This window comes from Notamacropus eugenii, chromosome 6 (genome assembly GCF_028372415.1).
Source record: "Notamacropus eugenii isolate mMacEug1 chromosome 6, mMacEug1.pri_v2, whole genome shotgun sequence".
NCBI classification, from domain to species: Eukaryota; Metazoa; Chordata; class Mammalia; order Diprotodontia; family Macropodidae; genus Notamacropus; species Notamacropus eugenii.
In genome coordinates this window covers 102,652,444-102,666,455 of record NC_092877.1, presented here as the reverse complement: position 1 = coordinate 102,666,455, position 14,012 = coordinate 102,652,444, and the positions used below count along the sequence as shown (strand labels likewise).

General features: G+C 42.8%; 2 protein-coding genes and 1 long non-coding RNA gene across 7 annotated transcripts in view; 1 reads left to right on the top strand and 2 right to left on the bottom strand.

Moving 5' to 3' along the window:
• Positions 1–2,149: 2,149 nt before the first annotated feature.
• On the bottom strand, positions 2,150–6,453 carry LOC140511568 (zygote arrest protein 1.L-like). Its single transcript, XM_072620705.1, has 4 exons — positions 5,221–6,453; positions 3,155–3,247; positions 2,968–3,042; positions 2,150–2,417 (listed from the first exon to the last, which is right to left on the bottom strand). Exons 1-4 carry the CDS (start codon positions 6,451–6,453, stop codon positions 2,274–2,276), a joined length of 1,545 nt encoding a protein of 514 aa, XP_072476806.1. The 3' UTR covers positions 2,150–2,273.
• Positions 6,454–6,820: 367 nt separating this feature from the next.
• On the bottom strand, positions 6,821–12,185 carry LOC140511569 (uncharacterized). The gene is made up of 3 exons (XR_011969578.1): positions 12,098–12,185; positions 9,539–9,625; positions 6,821–7,872 (listed from the first exon to the last, which is right to left on the bottom strand). It is a non-coding gene; the product is annotated as an uncharacterized lncRNA (long non-coding RNA).
• Positions 12,186–12,425: 240 nt separating this feature from the next.
• Positions 12,426–14,012, top strand: part of TEC (tec protein tyrosine kinase) — a 125,297-nt gene continuing 123,710 nt past the window's right edge. For 2 of the 5 annotated variants that reach the window (XM_072620703.1, XM_072620701.1), the window contains exon 1: positions 12,872–13,091. The gene's annotated coding sequence lies outside the window, so the exon portion shown is untranslated. Of the gene's footprint in view, positions 12,841–12,871; positions 13,092–14,012 lie in introns of those variants that run through there. The other 3 variants (XM_072620704.1, XM_072620702.1, XM_072620700.1) reach the window with 3 other exon arrangements.

Genomic DNA, 14,012 nt, shown 5'->3' with positions numbered 1-14,012 from the left:
CTGAGGGCAGAAGGATGTTGAATTTGGTTCCAGCATATGACTAGAAAGACACCAAGTTGTAGAGGGACGTAAGAGTTTCAATTTTACTTGGGCAGTGGGGGTACCTTTGAAGAATTCTGATCCAAGCGCAAGTGGTCATTCTGGCAACAGCAAGGAGGAGGGATTAGAATTCACCCCATTTACTCATGGATTCTGTAGTCTATTGGAAACCAAGGATTCTGAGTAAATATTCCTAGGAAAGTAGCCATAGCAAATATGTTGCAACTTTTGCTTTCTGTTAGAGTAATTGTTTAGAAATATAAGCTACTTTGTTATGTTTTCTACTCAAAAACATTTTTACAGTTTTTGCAAAATTAGCTACTGTTTCTTAGGATAAGAAAACTGAAACAGAAAAAACTTCCCATCCATCTCTCAACTCTGTTACTGTTGTTCAGTCATGTCCAATTCTTTTGCAGTAAGTTGGGGTTTTCCTGGCAAAGACAATGGAATAGTTTGCCATTTCCTTCTCCAGTTCATTTTACTTAGGAGGAACTGAGGAAAACAGCGTTCATTGACTGGCCCAGAGTCACACAAGTGTCTGTCTCCTGACTCTAGTACTGGCACCATATACACGAAGCACATAGCTGACCATCCCCAGCCTGCTCTATAATAAAAATCTAGACACATGTACATACAGAAGTCATTGTTCTCACATACAGCACATCACTGTGATTACCAATGTCATAACCTCAATAAAATAATCTAGGGCAGGATACATTACAAAAGTCAATATTCCAGCCCAGTGGGATTACATGCCATGTAAATTGTTGGATTATTTTGTCTTTTTTTTGAGAGGGGGAAGAGGTATAGTTGAAATGGGAAACATTGCAAATAATGAGTCTGATCTGATTGTATTAAGTCCTATTCAAAAGAATAAGACACTTAGGATCACTCCCAATCTGTTAATCCATTATTTATTCCTTCAAGGTTTTATAGCACCCGCTGCTTCAATAACAGGTAGGTTGTTTTGTTTTTTTTTTAAATCACTTCAATAGCTCTAGCTTTACAGTTTTAACTAGGATGAGCAAAGACATAAAGGGACCAGAGGGTGAAAGAATAAATTGGACATTAGCCACAGACTTGGATCTGGTATATGCAACCTTTCCTCCTTCTTTTAGTCACTTTAGTTTCTTAATACAACTAACAAAAATTTGTTAAAGTCATGACATTCCTTGTTTTATATAGTTTCTTAAAAGTATGTAAAAAATCAACTTCTCTCTTCTGTGCAACCTACAACTGATTTTTGTAAAGCATGGAATCCTTTAGCAATATTCACCCACTAAATTTCTGTTTTGTAAACTTGGTTTTTAGCATATGATCTTCTTAAAAGAATGCTAAAGCTACTCAACTGTATTACAACAAAGTTCTTTTTATCCCCAGAGCTGTTAACAAAGGAAGCTAGTTTTGGCATCTAAGTTATTGGACTACTATTGGATTTTCAGTTATGATTAATAAAAGCCTTTCCTATTCTGATTTTCTATATTCCATTTTAGTTACTTCATGTGAGTAGTATTTAAAAATAGAAGACACTATAATTATCCTAGCTTTGTGTAAGTTTATCTATTCCACCTCACTGAAGCCAGGCTAGTAAGATCTCTTCATACTTTTGCCGTGTTTGTCAATATAAAATTAAAAAAGAAAGATGCATATTTAATGTTTCTTTAAGGTACCTGATTAGATAGCACTGGACATCAAGTAGAACCAGGATTATTTTTTTTTCTTAGCATCCAAAGGAAAGTTATTTGGTTACTGTTAACCATAGCCAACTGACTTACATAACCAATCTTCTATTTCATGTTACCATATACACTGGAATAAATTTGGAGAAAAGAAAGTAGATGGGTTTTCCCCCCTTCCCCAGAAGAAAATTCTAATTATTACACAGATTTGATCATACCCCAAATAAGTAGCTTTAGATTTTTCTTTTAGATCTATGTTTCTGATCTGTAGAGCTCCTTTCAAGTAACTCTCTCTGATGACTTATTTCTGTACAAAAGCCGACTTAATTCCTGGAATCCATCTTGTAATGGGCTAATTTTTTCTCCTTACAATTCAATTTTTGTTTCTCCGATGGAATATTTTAAAAGCAAAAAAAAAGGTAAGGCTTTAATAGTGTATAGATCATTTTGCAATACCTTTATTTTGATTAGTCTTTTACTTAAGGGAAGGTGGCAAGCAAAAGAAGCTCATTTGTCTGCAGAAATTACATTTGTAATTTTTACATACTAATTCACTTAAATGATATACTTGAAGCTAAAGGTGCTGTCACAAGAAAGGCGTTTTCCTTTGCATCTTCCACACAAATCCTGACGATGAGGTCCTTGGGGATCCACATGGCGAAGTTTCACTGGGCAGGAGCATCTTGTCTGTTTACAACTCTGGAAAAAAATTTTTTTTAAGAGTGCTATGTTTCAGAAATTGAACTAGAAGATTATATGGCCTCAGTGATGGAAATGCAGCATAGAAGCTAGCCCAGTAACTACTAAGAGGTAAAAGGGAATTCAGAAATGTAAATCTAAAAGAAAAACCTAAAGCTACTTATTTAGGGTATGATTAAATCTGTGTAATAAATAAGAATTTGCTTCTGGGGAAGGGGGAAAACCCAGCTTCTTCCTTTTCTCCAAATTTATTCCAGTGTATATGGTAACATGAAATGGAAAATCAGTTATCTAAAGAAAGAAGGCCAAGAGAATCCTTTCTACAACATACCCAGATAGTCAACCCTGAAGTTGGTATCCAAATAAAGTTAGGACCCCAAGTTCTCCTAGTCTTCTAATCTAATGGTGTTCCTATTATACTCTTGTGTTTCCATAACTACTAGGTATCAAGTTAGTCTCTTCAGAAATAAAGTACACACACACACCCCCCAAAAATCACACCTGCTGCTTCCCCTACTTAAGATCCCAAAAGCAAGGAAAGTCTTTTTACCTGACAAGTGATATCCTCCACTCGATATGGGTTGTAAGACTTCTGACAAGTTCTGCAAAACTGCTTGAAGTAGACCTGATAAATAAAAGAGATTTTTAAAATAAACGTGCCCTCTCCTTTCCCCCTCCCACTCCCATAACCTTGACACTCTAAGGGAGAACGATATCAGTTACATCATGTATCCTACCTTCTTGGTACCTTGCACACACCACACATAGGCGCTTTCCCATCGAATGTTGCAGTCTTTGCAGTGATAATAGCCATATTTCTGCTCTAAGAACTAAAGAACAACATTATATAACAGGACAAGTGAGACATAATATCCATATCTTCCTTCTCATATTTCAGAGAAAGTGAGGAAGTTAAGGCTAACTTTGTTATATTCTGGGACTAGGTCAATTATATTCTACAAACCAAAGGAAAGGAGAATATAAATTTGTTTCTATAGACAGACTAGTGAAGAAACCAAACCACTGATCATTTAACCAAGCAAAACAAAGTATAATTCTCAGGGGTCAAGGCAGACAAGAGTGGGTTACCTTGACAGGCAAAGAGACAGGTGTCAAATGGGTATTCTCAAGAACCAAAGGGGTCAGGAAAACTCAAAAACCAAGATTTTCTGCAGTCTGGGATTCTTTTTAGAAAAAAAAAAATGAAGCCCTACATAAGCCCAGTAAGAAAGATGGGACCCTACGTTACAAGATACTGTCTTATGCTTTTATTTGTATGAGATTTAGAATTCGACATTGAAGTGACCTCAAAAGTCATCCAACCCCACCTGTACATGAACCAAAACTGCCTCTACAACATTCTCAACAACTAGTCACTAAGCCTTTCCCAAGGTTGTCCACTGAAAAGGTACCTCTTATGTCCCCAGGAAGGAGTGAACATGAATAATCCACAATGGTGGCTAACACAAATGACTTACTTGATATTTATTCAACATCACAGCAAGAACTAATTAAGAACTGACATTATTTTAAAGCTGAAAGAAGAATATATAGAATTATGGACCAACTGGAGGTCTAGTAATTTCAAATGCTTAGTATCAAAACAGAGCCAGTCCTAGCAGCCCTTGACTCACATGAGGGCTTTTCGCATCACCTTAACTTTCTCCAGTTTTTTCTCTCCATAGTTTTTCTCTTATCCAGTATCTTTTTTCCTCTCAGAGGGGGAAGTAAAGGTAATCAGGAGGTTCTTGGTCTTCATTTGGCTAAAGTTTGTTGAGTATAATATAAGAACTAATTGGATCATTGTTCTACTTCACAAGAGGATGCTTCACTCTTCATCTTTGATTTTTTTCCTTCTTCCCCTGGATTGTAGAGTTTCTCTATCACTGCATTTCACCTTCAAGATCTACTAGTCAGGAAGCCCAAAATTATGTAATTGATAGCTGCAATGAAGAGCGGTTTAGGCACCACGGCTAAAATTTAAAAAAAAAAAAATCAAATTCTGCATCATTGACAGAAAAGCTGCCTCTTAGTTTGAATCTAATTTTCCCCCCTCTCCTCCAAAAGTGGGGGATCACCTGTTGAATGTAGAAACTTTATAAAATCTAGGTTGTGATCAACTTTTCCCCATTTCCTTAGCAAACTAAGATTGTCTAGGAAAGCAAAAAGTGTCCAAACTGAGAGGATTATCAAAGGGCCTGGAATATTTTCCATAACATTGTGATTAAAACTTATAACAGAAGTGGGGTAGAGAGAGAAGAATGAAAACTAAGTCATGAAATCCTTTTTCTCATTTTGCTTACGCTGGTTTATGTTCCGCCTAAGCACACTCCCCAACTAGACGTAAAGTATGGTTAACCCTGATGGTATTTAGGGAGACGGACAAGCCCAATCCAGGCTGGTTTTTTCTAGAGCATACGCCTCTGTAACCAAAAGACAGTTATTCTTTCCCGTAAGAAAGCTACAGTACCTCCTTGGAACCAACTTTTGTAAAAGGAGGCGGGTCCTGCACCAAAGGCAGAGGCAGGGAGACTGAGGCAGCAGCTTCGGACCAGCAGGCTTCTCTGGCAGGGATGCTGAGGACGGGCTGCTCCTCCTGCATCCTCTCGATCATGTGGAGGTGAAGGGGCGGGAATCAGGGGCCTGGTTATCTGCTGATTTGGGACTTCACCCCCTTATCCAAGCAGTGTGTTCCTTAGAACTAGGGGCCTACTGCGAGGAAGGGGGGAGTGCTCAGTCACCCTCCAGGCCTCACACCTGGAGAGGGCAGACAGGATGAGTCCCGTGGGCCCCAGACCCTCACCTGGAAGCGCAGCGTCTTGTTCTGCCCGGGGCTCTGAGGCTGCGGGGCCTGGGCCTGGGCCTCCTCCTCCTCTTCCTCCTCCTTCTCGTCTTCCTCTTCCTCCTGCTCCTCCTCTCCCACCTTCTGGCCTTCGGGCCGGGGCAGCTGATCCTCCGAGCTACCTCGCTCTGCGGCCTGCGCCTGGCCGCCGCCATCCTCCCGGGGCTCGGGCCTCGGCACATCTGCCGCACCTCCCCGGGGCTCGGGCTCCTGCTCAGACCGCGCCACCGCCTCAGGCGCCTCCCTCGAGGGCAGCCGCGTCTCGTGCCCGGCGGCCTCCCCGACCTCGGCCTCCTCCTCGAAGGTGGCGAGGCGGCGCGAGGCCATGGGCGAGTAGACAGCGACGGTGCGCGGGAAGCGCGCGGGCCGCGGGGCCCCGGGACTGCCCTGCGCGGGAGGCCGAGGAGGCTGCAGCGGCAGCGGCGGCGGCGGCGGCGGGGACGCGGCCCTGGGCGGCGCGGGGTCTCCCGGCTCCCGGCCCCGGCGGACCAGGGTGCGGCGGCCGAGCGAGCACTGCACCGAGGCGTCCTGGAGCGGGTTCACCTGCACGGCCACATCGCGGGTGTTGGTCTTGCGGAACCGCGGGACGAGGCCCGGGCTCATCTGCGAGAGCACGGCCATGAGCTGCGCTCGCTGGTAGCTGTCGAAGTACTTGGCCGCCGTCAGCTGCCCGCAGCCCCCCAAGGAGGATGCTGCCCCTGCCCGGGGCCGCCAGCCGCCGCTCCCGGAGCCCTCGGGGCCTGGCACGTAGGGGAAAGAGTAGGGGCTGTAGGCCGCGTACTTGAATCCGTCCATGCCGTCCTCAGCCAGGGCTGCCATGTGCGCAGCCCGGGCCACGGCCCCCAGCCCACGCCCTAAATAGCCGGCCCTGCGGGGGCGGCCCAGCCGAAGCACGGAGGGGCGCCCGCCCACTCCCCGCGTTAGCCCGCCGGGCTGGGAAGTGGCCCGCGATAAAGCGGCCTCCATCTTCGGGGGGCGTCTGTGGCCGCTTGGTAAGGTAAGCCTCCCAGGCCGGGGAAACCACGTCCCCCTTCCCCTTCCCCGCCCCCAGCCCCCGTGGGACCCGGGACCGCGCTCGGGGTAATTGGATGGTCTGGAGCTCCAGGGGTGAATGAGGACCACCGCCCAGAGAGGGTGGCAGCGCCAGCGGGCCCTTCCCCGTCTGCCAGGTCCGCGTGGCTGCCGCCCATTCATCAGTCAGGGCTTCTCCAGATAGTGAACACGTGGAAGGAGGTCTCAGGAACCTGCCCATTGTCCCTGTTAGAGCTCGGTGTAACTGGTGAGCCCCCGTTACTGGGCCGGGAAGGGGGCTGGAGGGAGGAGAGCCGTGGCAGGGAACGCCCCCTCCCCCGTTGGACCAGCTTTTTGCCGAGACCCTTTCCCCTTTCTCACCCCTCTGCCCCTTGGCCATGAGGCAGCTGTTCAGTGGGGGACCGATTTCTCATTCTTCTTGAAGGTGTCATAATAAATGGGTAGTTGTTATTAATTTAGGAACCAATTCACTTAAGGAGGGACAGAATCTAATAATTAGTTTTTCAGTACCAAGGAATAAATGAATCAGTTCAAGTAACAATATACATTTTAATGTCTTTACTGGTTTCTCTACTGTGATGTACCTTTAACAGAATAGACATTGTTACACTGTATCTAGTGGACTGAACTCAACTCTTGAGTACAAGACAAATCCTACATTTCTTTCACAATGAATACATGAAATTGTATTCATTGTTATGTTTTTACTCACAGTGCATCAAAAGTATGTTATGTTAGAGAGGTTTCTAATAGCTTCTCCTTTTTAAAGGAATACTATAAATAGGCAACAGTAAAGCCTGAACAAACTTTAACTTCACTTCAACTTTATGTTGGTAAACTGACGTACAGGTTATGACATTGAATGTCCTTAAGTTTTTAAATTTGGGGAAATGTTTGTAGTTGACATTTGTGAAGTTGTGATCATCTTACAATGGAAAAGGTATTATAATTATATTTAGAAGAATCCTGATATAATAAAGTCATTTAATATTGCTAAAGCATACCACAGACCATAAATAGGAGATAAAGGAGGGAGCCCCTATGTTGCTCTACATTAAATGTAATCTACAATGAGGTCTGGGTGGGCTCTATCATTATTGAATTATGTTCATCTACTTTAACTGATCCATATGAAGTATCTGCCATTTCTTCTTCCTTCAGTTTCTTATAAGAAATATCTGTGTCGTCTTCATCCAGAGGATCTTGCTTATGCACAATTTCCCTTCCATACATCTCATATACTAATACAAAAATCCCTGCTTCTGCAGACTGGAAAAGGGCATAAAGCAAAGGAAACATGTACTTACTTCCTATGAGTTGTGGAGGAAAGGACAGTTTTAGAACAGCAGTGCAGAGTTATACAGTCTGACTACCTGTTTCCAGAGAGACAGTCCTCTTGCAGTTGGATGGAAGCTGGAATAAGGTAGCTAAACCATATCCTGATAGATATCCAGCCAAAGGCATAAAAATGGCAACAACATAAACAGTTGCAGGAATACTTGCCAGCAGTTCAGGTCCTAGCATAGTGCCAGTCATGATGAAAAGGACCACCAGAGTCACGAGCAGAGACCACAGGGAGACCTAGTAATAGGAAATGGAGAAATCATTTTTAAAATTAGATAAAATGCAGGAACATTCAATAAATGAATTATAGATATTACCATATGTAGCAAATAAGTAGCTTGGGACTTAGGGTAAGGAAGTCCAGACTTCAAATCTGCTTCTGATATTAACTTTGTGATTGTGAGTAATCACTTCACTTCACCAAGGCTGACTCATCATCTGTAACATAGGAGGGGTAATACTCCACAGGGTTGTAAACTGCTTGGGAAATTTTAAAGCATTCTAGAATTGTCAGCTATTGTCACTTATCCAGTCCGTTTCCAGTGAACCGGGATATGTTTTACTAAATTCTTCATTTATGTTGAACTAAATTTTCTCTCCTGTAGTTTCTATCAGTTAGTCTTTGTTCTGTCCTTTGGGGCAAAATAGCTTCTTACATATAACTTCCTTCAGATTTGTAAAGATCTGATATCATGATCAGGTCCCCTGTACCTCTGCTGCTACAAGTACTAATGTTCCTTTCTACCCAGGAACTGTAACCAGGGCCTTCCCTTGTGATGGACCACAAGTGCTCCTCTCTACCCTAGACCAATGACTCAGAATTTTACATAGGCAGTGGAATTGCCAAAGAGTACTTGGTCCTGTGCTCAGGGTCTCCTGTAATTATAATTTCTTTCTGACCAGTTATCCAATCCCCTGACTGCTCTGGGCTAACAGTTCCCAAAGGTACTGCTGCTGTTGCCACAGCCGCTTCCAAAGCCCATCAAAAATGTCATCACATGAACTCTGGAGAGGTACCTACCCTGATGTCACAGACCTCTCTTGCTGACTTCCTGAGTTGTCTTGGACTAGAAAACATCTTACACTAAACTTTTGTTGGCCATGTTGCTGCAGAATCCAGTCTGACATTTTTTCTGAAATTATTTGGAAAGGAATATTGGGACAACTTGCCTAAGTTGCTACCTCTACTCTGTCATCTTGTCAACTCTACCTCTGTCTTTCAGTTTTACTATGTCCAACTCCAAGGTAATTTCCATAGTCCTGGTCCTGATTGCCAAGAGCGTGGAGGGAGTGTGTGGTGTCAAAGGAGTTCAATCACTTCAACTTAAATGTAAATGGGGTGAAAAAAAAAAAAGAAACACTGCTTGAAAAACTTCCTTCAGTTCCATGTGGGTTCAGCTGAGGGCTTGACTATCAAAAGAGCTGAAATAACATTGCTTTCTTTTGGCTTCTGACATTGTTGATTATGTTTTTTTTCTCAACAGGAGAGTTGTAGCTCTTTTGGGAGTCTGCCAATTCCTAGGGTTATCTCTGCTCTCTTAATGAGGCTTAGTAGCCATTCTAAGCCAGAAAAACAAAACAAAACAAAGCCAAAAAGCCCTTAGGTTGTTTGTTTTTTTTTTAAAAAAACAACTTTTTTGTGTGTGCAATCTTGCTTCCCTTCCACAAGAGCTCCCTTGGGCCGTCTTGATACTTATGTTGGTATGAGTAAATTCCTTTCAAACCTCATCACACCCTTGGCATTTAGTGCCAGAACCATTTAAATTACTGTGGAGTTTCACTTGATAATATTGGACTATTAGAGTAGAGCTGGTATCCTTTGCCTTGTGTTTCTGCATCTTCTCCAGATCATAGAACTTCTTAGACCAGTAACAAAATAGAAATACTAAACAAAGGCTCTTACCTGGAATCAGGAACTTTGACTTCAGTCCTGATTTTGCAACTACTGAGCTTCATGGACAATTTTTAGGGAGCTTCACTTTTCTCATCTCTATAATGAGTAAGTGGAATTAGATGAGCTTTGAGACTCCTTTAATTTAACAAACATTATCAAATGCCCACCATGCTGGGGGTTTATTAAAAACTAGGTACTGATGATGTTAAAAAAAGGAAACAGTTCCTTGTCCTCATGGAATTTACATTTACTGTGGCAGGACAATGGAAAGGAGGCAACATGTATACAAGTAAATACACTTTTCTCTGTACGTAGGATACCGTTCAGCTCAGCTGGAATGATCCATTGGGGTCAGAAAGCCAAGGGATTATTCTCAAGAAAAAAAAAGAAAGAAAAGAGATAGAGAGGTATCAAAGACAAACTTTGTTCAAATTATAGTTGTGCTAGTATGGCTCTAATTGTCTTCATGTTCATTGTGCCAACCTGGGAAAACTGCATAAAGCAAGTCAAATATAGGTCTTGTAAGATTCCCGAGGGCAGGCGCTATATTATAGCTATACTTATTATAGTTATACCTATATACTGGGGTGTGTTGGAAACAGTTCTAATCAGAGCTGGTTATTAAATTTTTATTGTAAACATTTATACCTTGGAAATTGGCAAACCTACAAATCAGAGCTTACTTCATTGTTTTCTTGATTGTTTAGAGTTAAGAAAGTGAGGAAGAAATGTTAGCAATATAAATTAAATTTGAAAGTGTGGAGTGTACATTTCTTTTGGAGAGCTGGTTGTTAAACATTTACCAGCACATGACAGCCTATACTAGTATATAAGTAAAACACACACACACACAGAAACATACACTCACACACCCACATACACATACAAAGAGCCTAATGTAGGTAATGAATAAATGATTGCTAAATGAATTTATAATAATGCCCATCTTAAATCAAAATAAGCTTGTATCTGAGAGATGTTGCATATGTACATTTGCACACACACACACACACATATATATATATATATATATACTTCTCAAGCTACAACTTCTTAGAATCTGAATCTATATACATATGCTATCACAATTCTATTAAGATAAATCTATGAAAATAATTTATTTGACTCCTATTTGACCATAGTGGGGAGAAAAAACCTTTGATCCTCCTCTTGGCTACTTTCTTTGCCTAAGTCCCCAAAGTACTTAAAAAAAATATGGTTAATTGACAAAGTCTCTGAATTTAAAATGGGGCTGTTCTGTTTTCTGTTAAAGGTAATGATCTTTTTAGGGGAGAAATAAAAATTATATTTGACTTTTAATCTTTTTGTTGTTATCAACCACATCCTGAATTCAGTTTTTACTTCTATTCATTGAGGTATGTGAAATTCTCTGATGATCTATTTTTGCCTACATCCTGCCTTATAAGGTAGCCAGTGTTGAATGTTTTGAAAAGTGACACTCTGAGTTACATCTCTGTGGATGCTGAACCTTATCCACACACCTAAACTATTCAGTTGATAGGTATAATGTTGATTATTTGAAACTTTATAGCCACAGAAATATAAACACACTACACTAGATGTTGTGGATAACAGTTACATTAACCTTGAGACTTTATTGGTAAAGCATTAAAAAATTTTTTTTCTTAAGATATGAGAGTCAAAAGGAAAGTTCTTATATTGTTCTACTCAAAGGACCTCTTCACCCCCCCCCTCCCCTTTCCCTGATATTTTCAGTCTAAAAGAAGTAGGGAAGTGAGCTTTTTCCCTGGGTTATCTTTGTCAGTTGCTATCTCTACCATCCTTAATTGGAGTCTCTTGTATTCAAAGATTAAAGTACAAAGACCTACCCAGAAATATGAAGCAATCTCTTGCTTAATTAAAGGTTAATTGGAATGTAGCCCTTCTTCCAATCTAGTCAACTAACACCTTGTTAGTTAGGGTGTGTGGGTTTCTGGGATGGAATTAGGGATTTTTATGGCACCTTTGGAGAGCTAGTTTCTAGTGGAATATTGAACATAAAATAAGCCTGAGTAAGTTCTGTCAGAGCCCTGGACACCCTTTGATGGAGGTACCAAAAATTGATATCATTAAGAAATGGTATATTTTAAATCTGCAAATATTCATTTTCCATAGGCTGCTGCCCTCCACTTGCTGGTGCTGGGGCTGCTGGTCCAGGGTGGGCCAATTGAGGATAGTGAGGAGCTATTGATTTAGATAGGTGGCAACTAGGCCATGGATAAATTTCTTTTTTACAAATTTGCCATAAGCTTTTAGGGTTATCAATCAGGCCAGAATCAGGATGCCAGGCCACTATGCAAAATGTCTTAGGAGTAAGAGATCCCTGCTACTGAAACTCTGTTGGGTGACCCCACAAACGGAACGAGAAACTTTTGGTTGCACTAGGAAAGTTCTGTTTCTTTCCTATGTTATGTATTTCTTAGTTTCCTAAACACACACACACAGACACACACAGACACACAGACAGACAGACAGACACACACACACACACACACACACACACACACACACACACACACACACACTACCCCTCTTTCCCTTACTTACCAGAGGAACTGAAGGTTCTTCTGCCAATTCTGCTGAGCAAATCACTAGAAGTTTTCAGAATCTCACTTACCCCCTCTGGAAACCAAAAGGGTCCATTGGATGATTTCTCAGTTCCCTGTCAACTTTGCTGTCATACAGTGTGAACACTTTGTTTTTTTGCCTTGTACCCTGCAGCTGGCACCTGGCACAGTCAGGGCTAAATAAATGATTGTTGACTGATTCTTGTCAATATGCAGAAGTCCTGGCCAGCGATAGTGGCGAGTCACCCGCAGGTGGCACTGCTCAAGGATCTGACAGGGTTCGAGGATTTAGGGTGCTTTCGAAGCCCCCATGTGATAGGAAATGGGAGTTTAAGGAAACCCAAAGACCAGGCTTTGCCAGGATTCAAGCCTTGGGGCGCCGGGGCTGCCAGGAAGCCCATTTCGCTCTGTTTGCAGCTTGGTTGAGACGCGGGAGGTGGCAGAACCTGTTGTGGTCCACGCCGGGTAACCTCGGCAGATCCACCCCTTTTTTTTCCCTGGCTGCCGCGAGGCGTGGGGCGGGCAAGCCGTGGCAAACCGAGGTCCGGCCGTGGGCCAGCAGCCCCTGCAGGAGCAAAAGGAGGGCGGCTCCCGGGGCGGGGCGAGGCCAGGCCATCTCCTTCCCTCCTACCCTTCCTCCCTTAGCCAAGACAGCTTGGGGTGGACTCGCTCCCTCCCTCCACCTTCGTCCCTCACTGCCCGAGGCGCGTCTCCACCCGCCAGGTAAGAGTGCTACCGCCCAGGGGGCGGGCCTGGCAAGGTACGGGGACTCTGGGAGGCAAGGAGGCTGGGAGAGCCTGGGGAAGGAGTGAAAATGGGCAAGGTGGGAGGTCACCTTTCTTAAACTACTTCTAGGAGTGGCCCTGGGGGAATGGTAGCAAAAGGCTGGAGAGATTGGTTGGGGGAGAAATCCTCTCTCCAACTTTTCCCTTCCTAGTAAGGAGAGGTGAATGGGACTGACTTTTACTCACCAGGTAAGTGGTGCTGGCTCTGCAGTTAGAGGATCTGGGTTCATCTCCTGCCTTGGAAACTCAATTTTTGTGACCCAGGGCAAGTCAGCTCATCTCTTCGGGCTTCACTTTCCTCATTTGTAAACGGAGGGGGTTGGACTGGATGGAGTCTGAGGTTCGCTCGAGCTTCTCGTCTCTTAATTCTGTAGGATTTCCTCTGGCTAGGAGGCACTGGTGCGCAATGCAACCTGAGTCTAAGCCGGGGAGTCCCCAAGCTCCCCACCAGCTGATACAGTAGCTGAGTACTTTCCGGCTTGATGGCTTCACAATTTGGGTGTGTGCTTCATTTCCCAACAAAATAGTCCAGTGGGATCTCTTCTTCTTTTACAGCTCTTTGGACACTGGGGTGTAACACCAAGGAAAGAAACCCCAGAAATTAGGGAAGCCTCCCCTTGTCACATTTTCATTTATTTTCCTCTGCTTGAATCTTGTAAAGTTTGGAGTTTGGTCTGTAAATATGAGAAAACTCCTTGGTCTAGGAAATGTGCCTTGGATTATCTTTTGTTTAACTTCAAGGACAAGTAAAAATATGATGGAATATCAGGTCTCGAACTTTGGAAACCAGACTAATATTTAATTAGAAGAGTTAATGTAAATGTCAGCACAAAACAACAAACATTGCTACTGGTGATTGAGGGCTAGAGGGCTGACAGTGTGGCATACATGCACAGATGAGCCCTGTTTTTCCAATAGAAAATGTATATGCTTGTTTTCCTCACTGGAAATTCTGAGAATTCGTTTTTCTCTTAGACAAACTCCTTTATATTGTACAATAAGTTAAAGATCAGTGGGTTTCTCAGTTTTTTAAAGTTTAACAGGTTAGTTTGTGCCATGTGGCATTTATACTACATCAGCTTTGTATAATATTAATACTATAATAACACA

What these genes read in the sequence shown, in the direction of transcription:
- LOC140511568 (XM_072620705.1), bottom strand. Translation starts at nt 6,453, where the DNA reads ATGAATGGGCGGCAGCCACGCGGACCTGGCAGACGGGGAAGGGCCCGC. An exon ending in ACAAGACGCTGCGCTTCCAG is followed by an intron (nt 3,248 to 5,220) that starts GTGAGGGTCTGG and finishes GTTGTTCTTTAG; the next exon opens with TTCTTAGAGCAGAAATATGG. An exon ending in TGGAGGATATCACTTGTCAG is followed by an intron (nt 2,418 to 2,967) that starts GTAAAAAGACTT and finishes ATTTTTTTCCAG; the next exon opens with AGTTGTAAACAGACAAGATG.